General features: G+C 52.9%; 3 protein-coding genes across 3 annotated transcripts; 1 reads left to right on the top strand and 2 right to left on the bottom strand.

The window, feature by feature from the left end:
- Positions 1-533: 533 nt before the first annotated feature.
- Positions 534-1736, bottom strand: MYCFIDRAFT_194639 (uncharacterized protein; the record flags this gene model as incomplete). The annotated part of the gene is made up of 1 exon (XM_007925657.1): positions 534-1736. The coding sequence occupies one exon, from the start codon at positions 1734-1736 to the stop codon at positions 534-536; it is 1203 nt and encodes a 400-aa protein (XP_007923848.1).
- A 1063-nt stretch (positions 1737-2799) lies between these two features.
- MYCFIDRAFT_77525 (uncharacterized protein) lies at positions 2800-4782 on the bottom strand (the record flags this gene model as incomplete). The annotated part of the gene is made up of 1 exon (XM_007924600.1): positions 2800-4782. One exon carries the CDS (start codon positions 4780-4782, stop codon positions 2800-2802), a length of 1983 nt encoding a protein of 660 aa, XP_007922791.1.
- Positions 4783-5135: 353 nt separating this feature from the next.
- MYCFIDRAFT_113885 (uncharacterized protein) lies at positions 5136-14927 on the top strand (the record flags this gene model as incomplete). The annotated part of the gene is made up of 3 exons (XM_007925656.1): positions 5136-8513; positions 9096-9488; positions 9546-14927. Coding segments are annotated over 3 exons (9153 nt in total), but the record flags the coding sequence as incomplete, so codon positions are not given.
- Positions 14928-15314: the final 387 nt, after the last annotated feature.

Here is a 15314-nt window from a genome sequence, read left to right as displayed (position 1 = left end):
GTCTGTCGATCCTCAACAGCGCCATTCGTCATACCTAAAATAAGTCGACAGAATAGAACGCTCTCCCAGTTGGTAATAAGCGATGCTTCGGCTGTTGAGAACAAGTGGCTCATAGTAAAGCTTGCGTTGGAACCTCAGCCTTACGGCTGACCGGCTTTACTAGGATGTCTTCAACCCCCTGTTCCAGCCCGCAGCTAGACACACTGTCCGATGACCAGCCGGACTGCTCTGAGCCCCATAACACATCGGATAGAATGGCATGAGAGGAGATGGAAGCTTGATGAATGGTAGATGATTCATACTGTGCCTTGAATCATCCCGGCTGGCACAGAGTAGACCGAGAATTCTGTCCAAGTGTGAATAGTGGCACAGCCTCAGCAGTGCAGCAACCGCACGAATCTGAGAGCAGCTCTTGCAAGCATCTGGTCGATAGTCTCGAGGAATATGCAAGAGGGCCTCTCCATCCATCGCTTGGTCTCATCTCTTGCCTGGAGCATCCATACGGATAGGCAACTAATAGTCACGAAGACCGTCTAAGCAGCAGCTTCCCTCCTCTCCTTAATCGCTCTCAACCTCTCCGCATACCCATTCCACCACTCAAGCCGCAAAGCCCGCTCTTCAAGTCTCGGATACTGCCAAAACGGCACACTCCACCAAAAGAACCCCAGCACCCATACATAGCCAAACAGACATCCAAACCAACTCTCCTCGAGCCTTCTTAGCTCTCTCGAGACCCCAAATCGCTTCGCCACACCTCTCACACAAGTCATCACCGTCTTCTCCAAACCTCCAACAACAAAGTTGACGAGAAACCACCAAACGTCTCGATCCCATGACTTGCTATGATGTTGCCATGCGACAAACGAATGTATGAGGCCGGAAATTCCAAACGCGACGAAAGCCACAACGGGGTCATGGATCTGACTGCCAGGCTGGAGTTTGAGGATATTTGTTGCGACGAGTCGACCATAATTCGAACCAGATCTTGCGATGAGTCGATGCCAGAATTTGCTCCAGAAGTTTCGGATACTTGTTGCTTGGTGAGGGTGTCCGAAGAGAGGGGTGGCGCAGGACGAAGGTTGATCGATGCCGGTTGCCACGGATGTGATGGAGAAGATCGTGTGGAAGGAATCGAGATGGATGAAAGATTCCCAGATCCAGTAGAGGGAGAAGTAGGTGCGGATTGCTGAGTCTCGGAGTGTGAGGGTTGTGAAGTTGAAAAGTTGAAATTTCGAGACGGCGAGGTCTTTGCTTTCGATCGTGCCGAGAGTTGCCTGCGTGAAGGTTGGGATGAGGGTTATGTGGAGGTAGTAATATATAGTGAGCTTGAGAGTTTGGAGCAAAATGAATGCCAGTCGGCTTTGAGATTTGATTGTTTTCTGGCTGGGCTTTTGACGTTCGATCATGCGGAAATTTGTCCATAGTCTCAACGTGGTAGAGACTTTGAAATGCCATAAACTTAATCCATTCGAAGGGATTGGTGACGGCCATTTTTCGATGAATAGTAATGATGTGGCATGCAGCATGTATAACAGAACGCCATGAGTCCAGAGCGTTCGAATGCCTATTGGTAGTCCGAGATCTCTTGCTGAGTTAAGTGAGAGGATCGGAAAGATGATGAGAGGTAGTAACAACCAGTACCGTCGGTTCTGATTCGAAGTATGCAATGTGATTCCAAAGAAGATAGCCGAGAGTGTTGGGCATAGAAGTGCCCAAGAGATTGTGTATGCAAGCATTGTTGACTTCGTCTTGGTCGAAGCCTTGTGATCTCAAGAAGCAGAGTGCACCATTGTCGATGGCAATGGCTGCGCGAAGATCGATACTCAGGCGCGCAGCCTGGTCCATAGCCCTCAGCCACAGCTACAGCTACCCTGCACATGTCTAGCTTGTGCCAAGCCCTCAGAAGGGCCCACGACTTAGTCGATCCACTATACCCTTGACAAGCGCTAGGCCGGTGCTATTAGATCTTGTTAGTAGGAAGAAGGATCTGAAACCCAGCTCGAGACCGGTGAATCCTTCGCAGAGCGAGGTGAGGGTGCTGTGCTGTGCTGTGCTGTGCTGTGTTCTTTGCAGCTGCCACACAGTAGAATAGCATGAGACCCTGGACAGAGCTAAGTAGTCAATCCAGAAAACTTTCCGACGATTGATCCAGGAATCACTCATACAATGACGCATCAAGTCCTGCACTTTCAACTTCTGATCCTCAGCACATCGAACATATCATGCATGGAAACAGCCGGAGGCTGACTCGAAAGAAAGCAAATGCACATCCACAACACTCTACCTGACCACCAGTATAGCAGCCTGATACTTCGGTGGCGCATCACCCAATCCACCATCACTGGCAACCCTCTCAAAAGCCTCCGCCCTAATCCTATGACTTGTTCTGCTTCAAGGATGACGGGGCATGGTCAGTCTGGCGCAGCTCAGCTGAAAGCTCGTTGTTTTGAGCGGCTGCTTCTCTAAGGGTCGAATTTAGTTGTGGAGAAAGGAAATGATGTAGGAATGTTGCAAAGCTTTATGCACATTCCTCGCTCACCTATATACCTACATTCAGCTTCAGTGTGGCACAGGCTGTCCACCACAAGTCATTCTGCTTGCGGTTGACCTATTGGTTTTGGGTATACAACCTGAAGCGAGATCTCCCATTGGTGAATCGTGGCTGGACCCTTCAGAATTCCTCGGAAAAACGATCGCCCTCTTTGAGCCGCAATTCCAGCTGACGGCTTCAGGTGTGATACAACACGATCGTCGTTGTTGGCGGAGCAATGTGTAGAACGATGGAGCGTAAAGACTTCCTCATCCCCAGCGGTCGTCTTCATCTGCAACATCAAGGTCTCGCGCATCATGCTGTTCGTCCTCTCGACCATGCATGTCGTTCGAGTCGCTTGCATGCTCCATTTGAACGTCTGTTGATGTTCCATTAGTGATTGAGGCATTGGGCGCCGCATACCAGGACAGCTCGACTTTGCCGGAGAGTGGAAAGCTCGGCGACGCTACAGAAGCGTGGAAGTTCTCGCCCAGATAGCGCTCTTCGAACGCGATCAGTGCGGCGTCCTGCCTGCTCGGGTGTTTGCTCATCGCAGTCGTCTCCGATGCATGAACAAGAAGCCACGAGCGGAGAGCCTCTTCATGCTCATCATATGTGCCTTCCGTGAATGCCACGCATATTGTCTTGGGTCTGTTATCGAGTCTTTTCACGGCGCCTCCTCTTCCCGCAGCCCAGCCGCCACGGAAGCTGGCATTATAGCCGCCACGACCTCGCGGCCGTCCTCTGTAGCCACTTCTGCCTCGAGAATAATCGTTGGGGTTGTGCAGATCATTGGTGGCCGCGTGGGGGTCAATGCCCAATGTCAAAGCTTCAGCTTCGAGCTTTGCGAGTTGCTCTCTGAGCGCTTTAGTGTACTCGCTCTCTTCCGGGATAGGCTTGCCTTCCTTCTTCGCCACTCTGGCTAGCATCTTCCTCTTCTGCTCCTCGAGAGCTTTTACTTGCGCCTCGAAAGCATCCTTTTGTTTTTGCGCTTCTTCAGCTTTCAGCTTCCTCTCGTCATGTCTCCGCTGGGCTTCTTCCTGCTGCTTTGCGATTTGCGCCATGTCGAGTGGCGGCTCGTCTTCATTCATATCCTCATCTGCGCTCTGCTCGTTAGGCCGGAGAGATTTGGTAGAATGCGGCAAAGAAGTCTCGTCTTTATACCAATAGACCTTTACAAAGCGATTGTCAAAGATGACCTTTGGAGAGTCATATGCAGCCCTAGCCGAATCGTAGCTGTAGTACTTGACTATGGCAACTCGCTTGTACGCATGCAGCGTAACTTGTTCAATATTACCGAAGTCGCCAAAGAAGTCGCGGACGGTCTGCTCATCGAAGTTCTCCTCGGGAATCTGCTCTACAACGATAGACATGATCGACTTGTCGTAGTTCGGGCCCAGGCGAGAGAATTCGGAGCGCTTTGGGGCCCTCCAATTCTTGCCTCGTCCACTTTGTGAACTACGGTTGGTCTTGGCGGGAGAGGTGCTGACAACTCCAGTCCGCACTGGCTGCACGTTCAAAACGCCTGGATTGGTCGGATCATACTCATCGCCAGTAATGATGTTGACATGGTCGCCGTGTTCATAGGGACAGGTTGCGCCTCTCGTGCAGAAGCCCTTTTTGTCGTAGTCCCGGCATCTATTGCTTCTCGAGGGCGGCTGAGGCATGGCGGACTCCGGTGGCAGCACCATGCCCATAGCCTGATACATAGCTTGGAGCGACGCAAAGGGATTGTTTAGATCCCATGCTGGCATGCCTGGGGGAGGAGTTGGAGGCAGCGGCAGAGAGTACTGTCCAAACTGCTGGCGCCCGCCTCTGCCGCCTCTCCGCGCTTGCTTCACGGGTCTGTCACCGCCCATGTATCTGCCGCCTTGAGAATCATCGCGATCCCAATCGTGGTAGGAGCGCTTCTTGCCGGCGGTCTGTACCTGCGGAGGCTCGCGCTCGAAGCCGGCTCGGCGTGGTGGTCGGTAGGCGGGCGCGGTGGGCTTCGGTGGTGGTCGGGACGGATCGTATGATTTGGTAGTGAGTGCCTGGAAGAGCTCGTCGACGAAGCGATCGGCCTTCTCGTTCAGAAAATCGCGCAGGTTCTCGGTGCAGTTGGCCTTTGCGACGCCGACGGGATCGTCTGTCTTGACCAGCGCGAGAACATAGTCGGCGAGGACGTCCGCATCCGCGTCGGAGTCGATGGCCTCGAGCTTTTTGATGGTCCACGTCTTCAGCAGCTCGGAGTCTGCCTCGTCGAACAACATCGCGCGCGGCGGCACGGACACGGGCGTGGTAGAATGCTGTGTTTGTGAGGATGATGCTGGGTCGGAAACAACAGAAACAGAGATGAAGCCCAAGCTCGAACTTGGCAACCTTGGCGTTCATGTGCGGAGAGCGAGAGCGAGAGCGAGAGCGAGAGGGTCCCTCCAGCTTCACCTCACCTCTCACGCTCACTCACACACCCACTCGCACGCACGCGATAGTGCTCCATACTCCTCCACCGACAACCTGGCCATGCGACCGCCATGAGGGAGCTACGCGCCAGCATCGATACGCAGCGAGGATGGCGAGCGGCCTGGAAGCGCAGCCGCTCAGCAACCTGGGCCAATTCAACTGGGTCTTCCTGATCTGGATCTTGGTCATCGGCATACTCTCGCTCTTCTTCCTGTTCTACTTCAATCGCCTGTTTGCCACTGCGGTTTCCTATGGCATTCGCGCATACACCTGGTACAAATTCAAGGCCTACATAGACATCTCCGCGCTCCAGATCAGCCTGCTAGGTGGCCGAGTCTTCTTCAAAAGCATACGCTATCACGCCCACAATGTCACCGTCTATGTCTACGAAGGCCATGTCACCTGGAGATACTGGCTGCCTCGCGTGCAAGAGGCTGAAGTGTTCCAAGAGGAAGAGATCGGCCCGCGCAACAAGCAACGCTCCTCGAGTACAGCTGCCGGCGAGAGAGACGAGAAGAGCAGTAGTGATGAGAAGCCACGCGCGCGCAGCAGGAGTATCGGCAAGGAGGAGAAAGGCGGAGGCAAGCCTAGGAAGGAGCTTCCGTGTCGCATCTCTGTCAAAGTCACAGGCGTGGAGGCATTTATCTACAACCGCAGTCCTCTCTATGACGCTGTGGTAGAGGCGACTATGAAGAAGGCAAAAGAGGCAGCCAAGGGTGGTAATCGTGGAGAGAATCTTGGGAAATCACAGACCTCCTCCAGCCAAGGGAGCAAAAGTCAGTCCGATTCGAAGGCCTCCAATATGCCTCAAAAGGTCCACACACGTACCACAGTCGCCAGCGCAACTGCCCCGGAGAAGCCTCAGATACCTGCTTTCTTGCGTATCTTTCCCATCAAGGTCGAATGCAAGCGCGCTGCTGCAGCTCTCGGAAACGAGAATACAACCAACGTATTGACAGCGAAAGCGGAAAGAGCTGTGGGAACTGTTGACGCTGGCCATGCTGGACCTCTAGATTTGTGGAAGCTAATCTTCAGCTTTTCAATTGAGAAGGTCAAGGTCGCCATGAGACCTAACAAGGACTTTAAAGAATTTCAACTTGATGCTGGCCAACGCCTTCTGCGAGAGAGAGAGCTGGCAACACCCGAACCTGAGAAAAAGGCGGTCAAGGAGGCTATGCAAAGGACACGAGGGATCTGGAATCGGCTACGCTACCTCTTTCACCGTCATGGTAGCGCGGAATCACTTCGGACTGCTTCCATGAAGTCGGGCATGGTTGGCCATCAGCCGCCAAAGGAGCAATTGGCTGGACAAAGTCAATGGCACGGGCTGACTCGGTATCTTGAGGACCGTGAGCTCAATGAACACGAAGAATGGCAAACGGTTGAATACGCTAAAGTCTCCGATCTGGTCGATTGTGACAGGGTGACTATGCGTTTCTACTGGGACATGTCTGGCCCAGTCTCGGATGGTACGCTCGACAGTGACACACTCCTCGGGTCCAAATACGAGGATGATATCAATGGCATGGCGCCTCCGGAATATGGCATGGATTTGGGGGTCTACGGGGGAGTAGTACAATATGGTCCGTGGGCCGATCGGCAGCGGATCAATCTCCAGCAGATCTTCTTCCCGGCGCCTTATGTCGACGCAGTCCCTGCCAAGCCTCTTAAGTCTGGTGAACTTCGGGTCTGTACGGTCTTCAAAATCAAGGTGATCGTGGAAGAGGATGTCGTGCTCCGTGTTCCAGCTCGAGAAGAATCTAAGGATTCGAAATGGAAAGGTCGCGCGGACAAGGCGCAGCCAGCGGCCAGCTCGGGCGCCACGGCTGGAAAAGGCAGTCGACACTGGCGAAAGCACAAGCGGAAAAGCAAGCAAACGCAGGCAGCAATTGATGCTCGACCTTTCGGCTGGCTCGACATAACGGTCAAGAAAGATTCCGTCGTCAATTACATCATGGATATGTTTCCCAGACCAGCCGGATATCGCAACAACCTCGACCTCGATGTCAAAGGTGTAGAGATGCAAAGTAGTGTCAACCACGGCTTACTTTGGCGGTCTGGGCCGGTAAGCGTGCAGGCCGATATATCGCAGCCTATCGAGTGGAATACTCTACGAAAGTGGCCCTTCGACATTGTCATCAACGACATGGAGCTTTTCATTCTCCGCGATCATCTTTTCCTTATTATTGATCTTGTCAATGATTGGTCGTCCGGAGCACCTTCAGACTTCTGGACTTTTGTGCCCTACAACTACCAGCTTGAAATGACCTTCAAGAACTTTGTAATGTATCTCAATGTTAATGACGCTAATATCATCAACGACCCGGCGGACTTCGACCGGAATGACTTCTTGACCATCGAAGGAAAACTGCACGCCGTACTCGGCATTCCAATGGAGAACTACCGGCCGAAAAGTAATAAGATCACTTTCGACGTGCTAGCTCAGAACCTCAGCATGCGACAATACAGCCCGCCCAAAAGCACATTCAGCGTGTACGTAGAGGACAGGACCATGGCTACCTTACCGAAACTCACCTTGAACGGCTCATACACAGCAAATCAGGAAGCCAAGGTCGGCAATGTCGATGTCTTGCGGATGGATATTGTTGGTACTGGCTTGTCACTCAAAGCTTTCGGGTTCTACGTGCGCCAACTCGTCAGCATAAAGGAGAATTACTTCGGTGACTACATGCATTTCAAGACGCTCGAGGAATTCCAAGCCGCGAGCGATGACCTCGAGGAAGCCAATGCCAAGACTGCTAGCTTTCCAAAGCCCACTTCAATCAACGAGCTGGACGTCATCTTGTGCATAGTAGCAGAGGAGGCAACCGTCATGTTCCCGACAAATCTGTACTCATGCAAGGAGTTCGTGCGAGCAGAACTTCCTCGGGCGGATCTTGACCTCCGGATCGTGAGCTACTATTTGGACATGGGCCTTCAACTCTCACCCATCAGCTTCTTGACTGGTGTCTCGGCGACGAAGGATGAGGACGATGACGATCCAGTCGATAGGCAATCTAGCACCCAGTTCTGGGTAGCACATGTGGACCTCAACGGACATCGTGCTTTCGGCCTACCACCGAACGAAGACGCTTACGTGAGTCAGTGGGACATTGACATTGGCAAAATATCAGGCGAGATGTCTAGTAAGTTCGTCAGAGATCTGGCTTTAGCCGGAAGAGCATTTGCTTTCAGTATCCAGGATGCTGAGAACGCTCTGCCCGTGAGTTCTCCCGCGGTCGCCTTGGATGCCAGTTTTGTCCAAGTGCGGACAGACACCGTACGCCTCTGGATGCATGTCGGAGGAGATGCTCTCCTCATTGATCTGAATCCCGTCGCTGTAGATGTCAACGGTTGGGCGAGCAGCTTGTTCTCCCAGCGGGTCAATGTACTCGTACCCTTGATCACATTTGCCTGCGTTAACGGCCGCAGTGCGTCTCGACATCGCTCTCCATTCGTCAAGAAGAGACCGGTCCGGACGTACGCCTTTCTTCAAACAGGCGTGTCGATCGATGTAGTGGGCAGGAAGCTTCACTTCGAAGTCGAGACCAAAAAGCAGCAGGCTCATTTCAGACTACATGATCAAAGGACTGGCAGGTTTCCATTCTTGATAAGGCCAGACATTGACGCGCCAATCAAGCCAGAGGACGAACTTCTCTACGAACCGCCCGCGATGCCCTATCCGCCAATGCCTGAGCCACTGGTCTACGATAGGAATCGGCCACATTCTGTCAAGTCTTCCAGAAGTATTAGCAGCAGTGGACGGTCCAAATCCTCGAATACCTCAATCTCGGGATCGATACGCAAGGGCCGCCCGTTGTCGACGGCAGCGCCGCGTCCAGAGCTTCTGCGAGTGTCCACAGAAATGTCTGGGAGCCGACCATCAACGTCATTTCATTCAGCCGGAGCGAGCAGTCGATCATCTTCCGTTGAGTCGTTCCATCGCGGGGATGACAGACTTCCGAACGATGCTGAGCGTGCCAAGGTGGGGCTTCCGGCATCCACTATGGCATTCTCAAGCCCATACTCCGAGCCATACTTCCCACTCGAGATGACAGCACCCGATGAGACGAATGTCCCAGAGTTCCCGAAACACGTCGATCAAGATGACAGTTCAGTCAAGTCGACAATCTCGCAGGTCATTCACGATCCAGGAACTGACCAAAATGCCGAGCACGTCAGCGTTCTGATCAAAGTCGTGCCTGGAATACGAGTCTATGTAGAGCCGCATCTGGCTGTTACGGTCTCGAAATTGATAGAGAGAGTCTTACCGAACAACCCGGAGGAGGTGATGGACTCTTTCCACATGAGCGTCATGGGGGCGATATCGAGCCGCAATTCTGAGCGTATCGGTCCTACAAACATCCTGGAGATCAGTGCCTCGCTTCCCGCAGCTCATATGCGGGTAGTGGCCTTGGAGGAACACAAGGATGAAATTGCCGACCAGATCGACATAACAATGAGCTTGCTCGAGCTGGCCGTCAGGGTCAGGACTCATCCTCGGGACAATGGCGCTGTGCAATACTTGGCCCTACATACGCTTCTTGGAAATCTGGATTTTTCTCTAAGCCAGAGGAATGGCAGAGAGCTGATGAAGCCGGCTGTCTCTCTTCACGTCGACGATGCCCTGGTGTGGCTAGCGTTGACATCAACGCATGCATTCCATGTCTCCTTGAGGGAGGCCGTGGTCTCTGTTAACAGCCCCCAGACCACTTATCTCACTGAATTGGCCCTCAAGCTGGTTCCACTTATCACTGGCATTATGGAACGGTTTGATGACATTTTCACCAACGATACACGGCGTTTGCAATGGCTGACATACGTGCTGACACAAAATGGCGAGATTGTGAGCGATCCACCTTTCATGGCTCGCATGCTCTATATCCTGCGCGCATTTCCGGGACATTTCAGAAATACAGACTCGTGGAAAATACTTTCCCGCTTCCGCAATATCCTCATGCATCTTCCAAAGGAGAAGGCGGACGAGCTCGAGGCACATTGCAGAGAGAACCGACTCGCCTTCCCGGCAGGTGCTCCTGAAAGGACACTTGAAAGTTGGACACAGTGGCGGAACTGGGACGTGCCATATGTGAATCAGACAATGGCTTTTAAAATGATCTGGCGACCAGACGAGCTCAACCAAGAGTCTTCGCCGGATAAACCGCCTTTGACTGTTACATTCAGATCAGAGTCCTTACGCATCGCCCTGGAGAGCGAGAAGACCAGCAGCGAGATCGTTATAGAGGAGACTTCGCTGGGAATGGAAAACATCCCGCCTACTAGGCCGGAGGGTTTGATGCTCGTAGACGAAAACATGCGCACCAAGACTTTGATACAGCTCCACATGGGCATCTTCGCCCTCAATCTTGACTGGGAGCTGCTCAAGATTGCTGAAGATGTCATCTCCTTGAATGACAAGATCCAGCAGGTTTCATCCAAGCTGCAAGCTGGTGGAAAGAGGACTACGAGGCAAGCTATCGACGACGGACTCGCTAGGCACGACGTCCATATTGTGCTATCCACCGATACCGGTAGTATTACGCTTCAGACCATAAATGTGCGACATGTCTCGCAGGCTGAAGGTCTCAAGGTTTCAGTCATTGGCACGACACAGGCAAGCGAGCAGTTTGGTCAGTGCGCCAGTGCCATCATCAATGTTGATCGTGCCATCACTGAACTCTGCGGCACCAATACTCGGATCTGGCAGACGCTGCTTATCTCACCAAGTCTCTACATCGATTGCCTGCAGCCAGCGCCTGGAGCTGATGGTCCGGCAACGATAACACTCGCCTTGGCGTACGAGGACCTCCAGATCAGGATCACCGAACAGGTGCCCGGAATTCTACATCTCATCGATCTAATCATTCTGGATGAGGTTGCCAAGTGCCAAAAACTTGCTGAAATCGTGCAGCCGCGTCCGTCGTCTTCAGCAACAGCATCACCTGCTGTGAGGGAGCAGAAAACAAAGACGACCCAAGCATCGGAAACCACTTTCGGATCAGTGCCGCCGAAGCTCCACGTGGCTGTCCTTGCAGGCAATATTCACCTCGAAGTTTCGTTACTGCAGAATCTGGGCTACATGCTTGAAGGTGTTGCTGCCAGCGTTAGAGTGGCCCCGAGATTGACCAAGGACAAGGTTTTCAGCATCGATTTCGATGTTGGCAAGCAGAAGCATGCGTTTGTCAACACGTCTGAAGAGGAGCGGCACATACAAGGCCTCCTTGACGTACCGCCAATCAATGGTCACGTTGGTCTCGAGCTTGGAAACGACGAGACTTCTGTGTCGGTCGCAACAACGATTGAAAGGGTGGAGGTTGACGCCGGTGCTATGCAAGGAGTGATTGGGGTTATGAATCAACCCGAGGTTCAAGACGTGTTCAAGTCAATCAAAGCTGGAGTGGAAGACATTCAACACCATGTTGAATATGTCTTCCCAAAGAATGAACTTGAGAAGCCGAAGCCTGTCAAAGAGCAGCGCATTCTTTTTGATGCTCGGCTTGCACTACTCGGTATCAGAATTTCTGCACATACGCCAACAGCGAAAGACGCCCATCGCTACAGAGCCATGGCCGAAGTGGAGTTAGGCACAGGACCTCTGCACGCCACAGCATCAAACAGGGAGACATCCAAGGACGCCAACCCACTCATCCCAGAAGTCCGAGCCCATATACAAGACATCGGCGCCGCACTACGCATCAAGGAGCGAGGCAAGATTCGACCTTGTGGCAACGCTACCATGAGCATTCGCCTACACTTTAACAACATCGTAGGCGAAAACGGTGTTGTGCACCGTGAGTTGAAGGTTCGCAGTGATGGAATCGAGATCAATGCAAACCCAGAAACAGCATCGACTGTCGTAGATGTCATCAATCACCTGGAGGATCGAATCAAGCGTCTAGACCTATCGAAAGAAGTCGAGTATCTTCGAAAGCTTCGAGATGAGCGCAGACATACTGTCATCAAGCGTATCAAGGGCGATGAAGGCTGGCCTGACGATGATGAAATGCCTTTCTCGCCGGAAGACCTGCTTTCGATCACGACGACGATTGAGCTGACGGAAATTCAAGCTACATGGTTGGTGGATTCTTCCTTTGCTGCACGACGTGGTGCACAGGTCGACGATCTTGTGTTCTCCATACAGAGTATTGAGTTCAAGACGAGAGGTGGGCATGAGGCGCGTCTCAACATTCAGAATATCCAGTTGCAGCTCGTGAAAAGGAAGGAAAGCAAGCAGTATCGCGCGCTGAATTCTGCGCTTCTGCCTGAAGTCGGCTTCAGCGTGGCCTACTGGTCAGAGAAGGGCAAGAACGTGAAGCTTGCCTTGAAGGCAACAGGAAAGCCGCTTGACCTGCGTCTTGAGTCGAAGTTCATGTTCCCAGTCTCCGCAGTGCAGAAGTCTATTGAGCTTGCCCGGGACAAATTCAAGACCGGCACTGCAACTTGGCAGAGTATGCCAACGACTTCTGGCGCGCCGAGGACGCCTTCTTTCGATACCAAGAGGCTGAGCTCGGTTCTCGTGGAGGCCGACTTCGCGGGCGCGCAGGTATACATACAAGGCTCTGGACCCCGAAGCAATAGTCTAGCATCAATCGCTGCAGCATCTCAGCAGCACGGTACTCAGCACGGCAGATACGGTCAGTTCGCTGCTGATGGTGCTCTCATGCAAACAACTTTGACTGCTCCTGGAATCTCGCTCAAGATGGAGTACAACCGGGATGATGTACAGCCACGACTGAACGGCGAGCTGATGATCGATGCCTCTACCAACATGCTGGCGCCGAATGTGGTGCCTTTGGTACTGGAGATCTCAAATAGCGTCAAGGAAGTCGTGCGAAGCCAGGACGAGAAGACAAAGCCTCAGACACCACCTAAACCGGACACCGCGGAAGATCAGAGGCCCAGCCCCGATCAATCGAGAGCCAAGCAGTTCTTCGAGGATGACAACATCGTTGCAACTACCCCAGCTAAGATCTTTGGCAAGACGAAGGTGGACCTAGGCTTCCGCATTGCGAAGCAAGAGTTTGGGCTAAGCTGTCAGCCCATTGCACGAGTCGATGCAAAGGCCTCACTGGAGGGCTTCTATCTCACCATGAACACCATTGACTCGGACGAACATGGGCATTTCTTTGCCATGTCTGCGGTCATGACGAAGCTTGGCGCGCAGGTGAAGCACATGTACTCTCGCGAACCAACGTTCAGCTATGAGATGGATTCAATCGTGCTATCGGCAATGAACAACAAGCATTTGAGCGGGAGCGCTGGAATCTCCGCAATCTTGAATATTAACCCGACCAAGATTGCAATCAATGGCAAGCAGTTTCAAGACTTGCTGTTGTTCAGAGAAATCTGGCTACCACCTGAAATTCGCAAGCCGAGCGCTGCTTCCCCTGCACAAGGAGCTGCACCAGCCATTACAGTCCAAAGACCTGATGAGTTCGTGGTTCAGAAATACCAAACTTTTGCTGCGGCCGCTGCATTTCCATGGAACGCCACTGTCAACATAACTGAACTGGCTGTCGACGTCGATCTCGGACAGAGTATCGGCAAGTCGTCTTTCCGAATCATAAATCTTTGGGCAAGTCAGCAGAAGTCTTCGAATTGGGAACAGAATCTGTGCATAGGGCTGGACGAGATGGGTGTCGATAGCACTGGCAGAATGAGCGGCTTCATTCATTTGGGCAAGCTCGGAGTCAGAACGTCCATCAAATGGCCAGAGGAGTCGACCCAGGCGACACTGCGCAAGACTCCGCTCATCCAGGCATCGATCGGAGTCAAAGAACTCAAGGCCAAAGCGGCGTTTGACTACCAAGCATTTGCTTTCGGCGACATTGGCAACTTCGACTTCCTGATGTACAATGTTCGCGAGCAGCATGGAACGGGCGATCGACTCGTTGCAGTATTGGATTGCGGAAAGGCACACGTGTTTTGCACATCCAGCAGTCCTTCGCAAGCTGTAGCGTTGTACCAAGCTTTCGATCGGCTCATCCACGAAAAGCAATCTGCATACATGCAGTCCCTCAAGGAGATTGAGAAGCACTTGCGCCGAGAAAGCACGGTGGTGCCGACGAGATTTGGACCCCAAATTCCAGACTCTCCGGTGGCAGAGAAAAGAGCGGAGAAGAGCCCGATTTCACTCCATACCGACGTGGTGGTCACGATGGGTGGCATATGTTTTGGAGTGTACCCAAGCACATTCTTCGACAGTCAAATGCTCAAGCTCGAGGCCAGCAACATCCAAGCTCGATTTGCCGTTGGCCTCGAAGGCGGAAGGATAACATGTGCACTGGGCATGACTCTTGGCCAGCTACAGGTCGCGCTTTCGTCTGTGCGCCGAATGACTGCCGTGCCCAAGGCTTTGGAGATGACGGCGGATGAAGTCATCAACAGTGCTCTGAACGCAAAGGGAGGCATCATTTTACGCGTGCCTCAAGTGGTGGCGAGCATGCAGACGTGGCAGGCACCGAAAGGATGTGAAGTGGACTACATCTTCAAGTCACTCTTCGATGGCAAGATTGACGTTGGCTGGAACCTGTCGCGCATCAACTTCATCAAGGGCATGTGGGAATCCGGTTATCGGGCATTGGCCTCGCGGCTGGACAAGTCTCTCCCAGAATCAGCGGTCAAGATCAAAGCTGAGGGACCTGCTGCCGATTCTCCCTCGCCTCCTTCGAGCAGTGGCGACAGGGACTCGGCGCCACAGCCGCAGCCGCAGCCGCAGGAGAAGATTACGGCTGAGATCAATCTGCCGCAGAGTCGATACGAGTATCATGCTCTGGAGCCAGCAGTCATCGAAACGCCGCAACTGCGAGACATGGGAGAGGCAACGCCACCGCTCGAATGGGTCGGCTTGCACCGAGATCGCTTGCCGAATGTCACGCATCAGATCATCATTGTGACCCTTTTGGAAGTGTGTAAAGAAGTCGAGGATGCGTACGGGAAGATTCTGGGGGGAGCGGTTAGGGAGGCGGCATCTTGAGAAGAAGATGCTCGCGGAGTCGAGGGGGAATAATGTGTCTTTTACCGTGCATTGAGGCCTGTACAGGATGAGAGCGGCACATAGACAGCACGCACAAGAAATGTCAGCAGAAAATATGGTTTCGGAGTCGGAGAAATGTTTTCGCGGGGCGCACATTCGAATTTCGAAATCCAGCCCGGCCATCACTTTGGTGTGTGTTGGCTCAGATCGGTGTGACTCACATTTGTGCTCGGTTGTAGTGCCACTGCCACAATGGAAACGAGCATCGTAAACGTCTGGTTGGCCGGAAGCTGAGTCGGCTGTGGCCTGCACGCGTGAAAATGTGAAAATGGAAGTGCTCGAGGCGGAGGCGCTGCCATCGATGAC

Source organism: Pseudocercospora fijiensis (genome assembly GCF_000340215.1).
Source record: "Pseudocercospora fijiensis CIRAD86 unplaced genomic scaffold MYCFIscaffold_2, whole genome shotgun sequence".
In the NCBI taxonomy this organism is placed as follows: domain Eukaryota; kingdom Fungi; phylum Ascomycota; class Dothideomycetes; order Mycosphaerellales; family Mycosphaerellaceae; genus Pseudocercospora; species Pseudocercospora fijiensis.
This window is presented reverse-complemented; position numbering and strand designations above follow the sequence as displayed.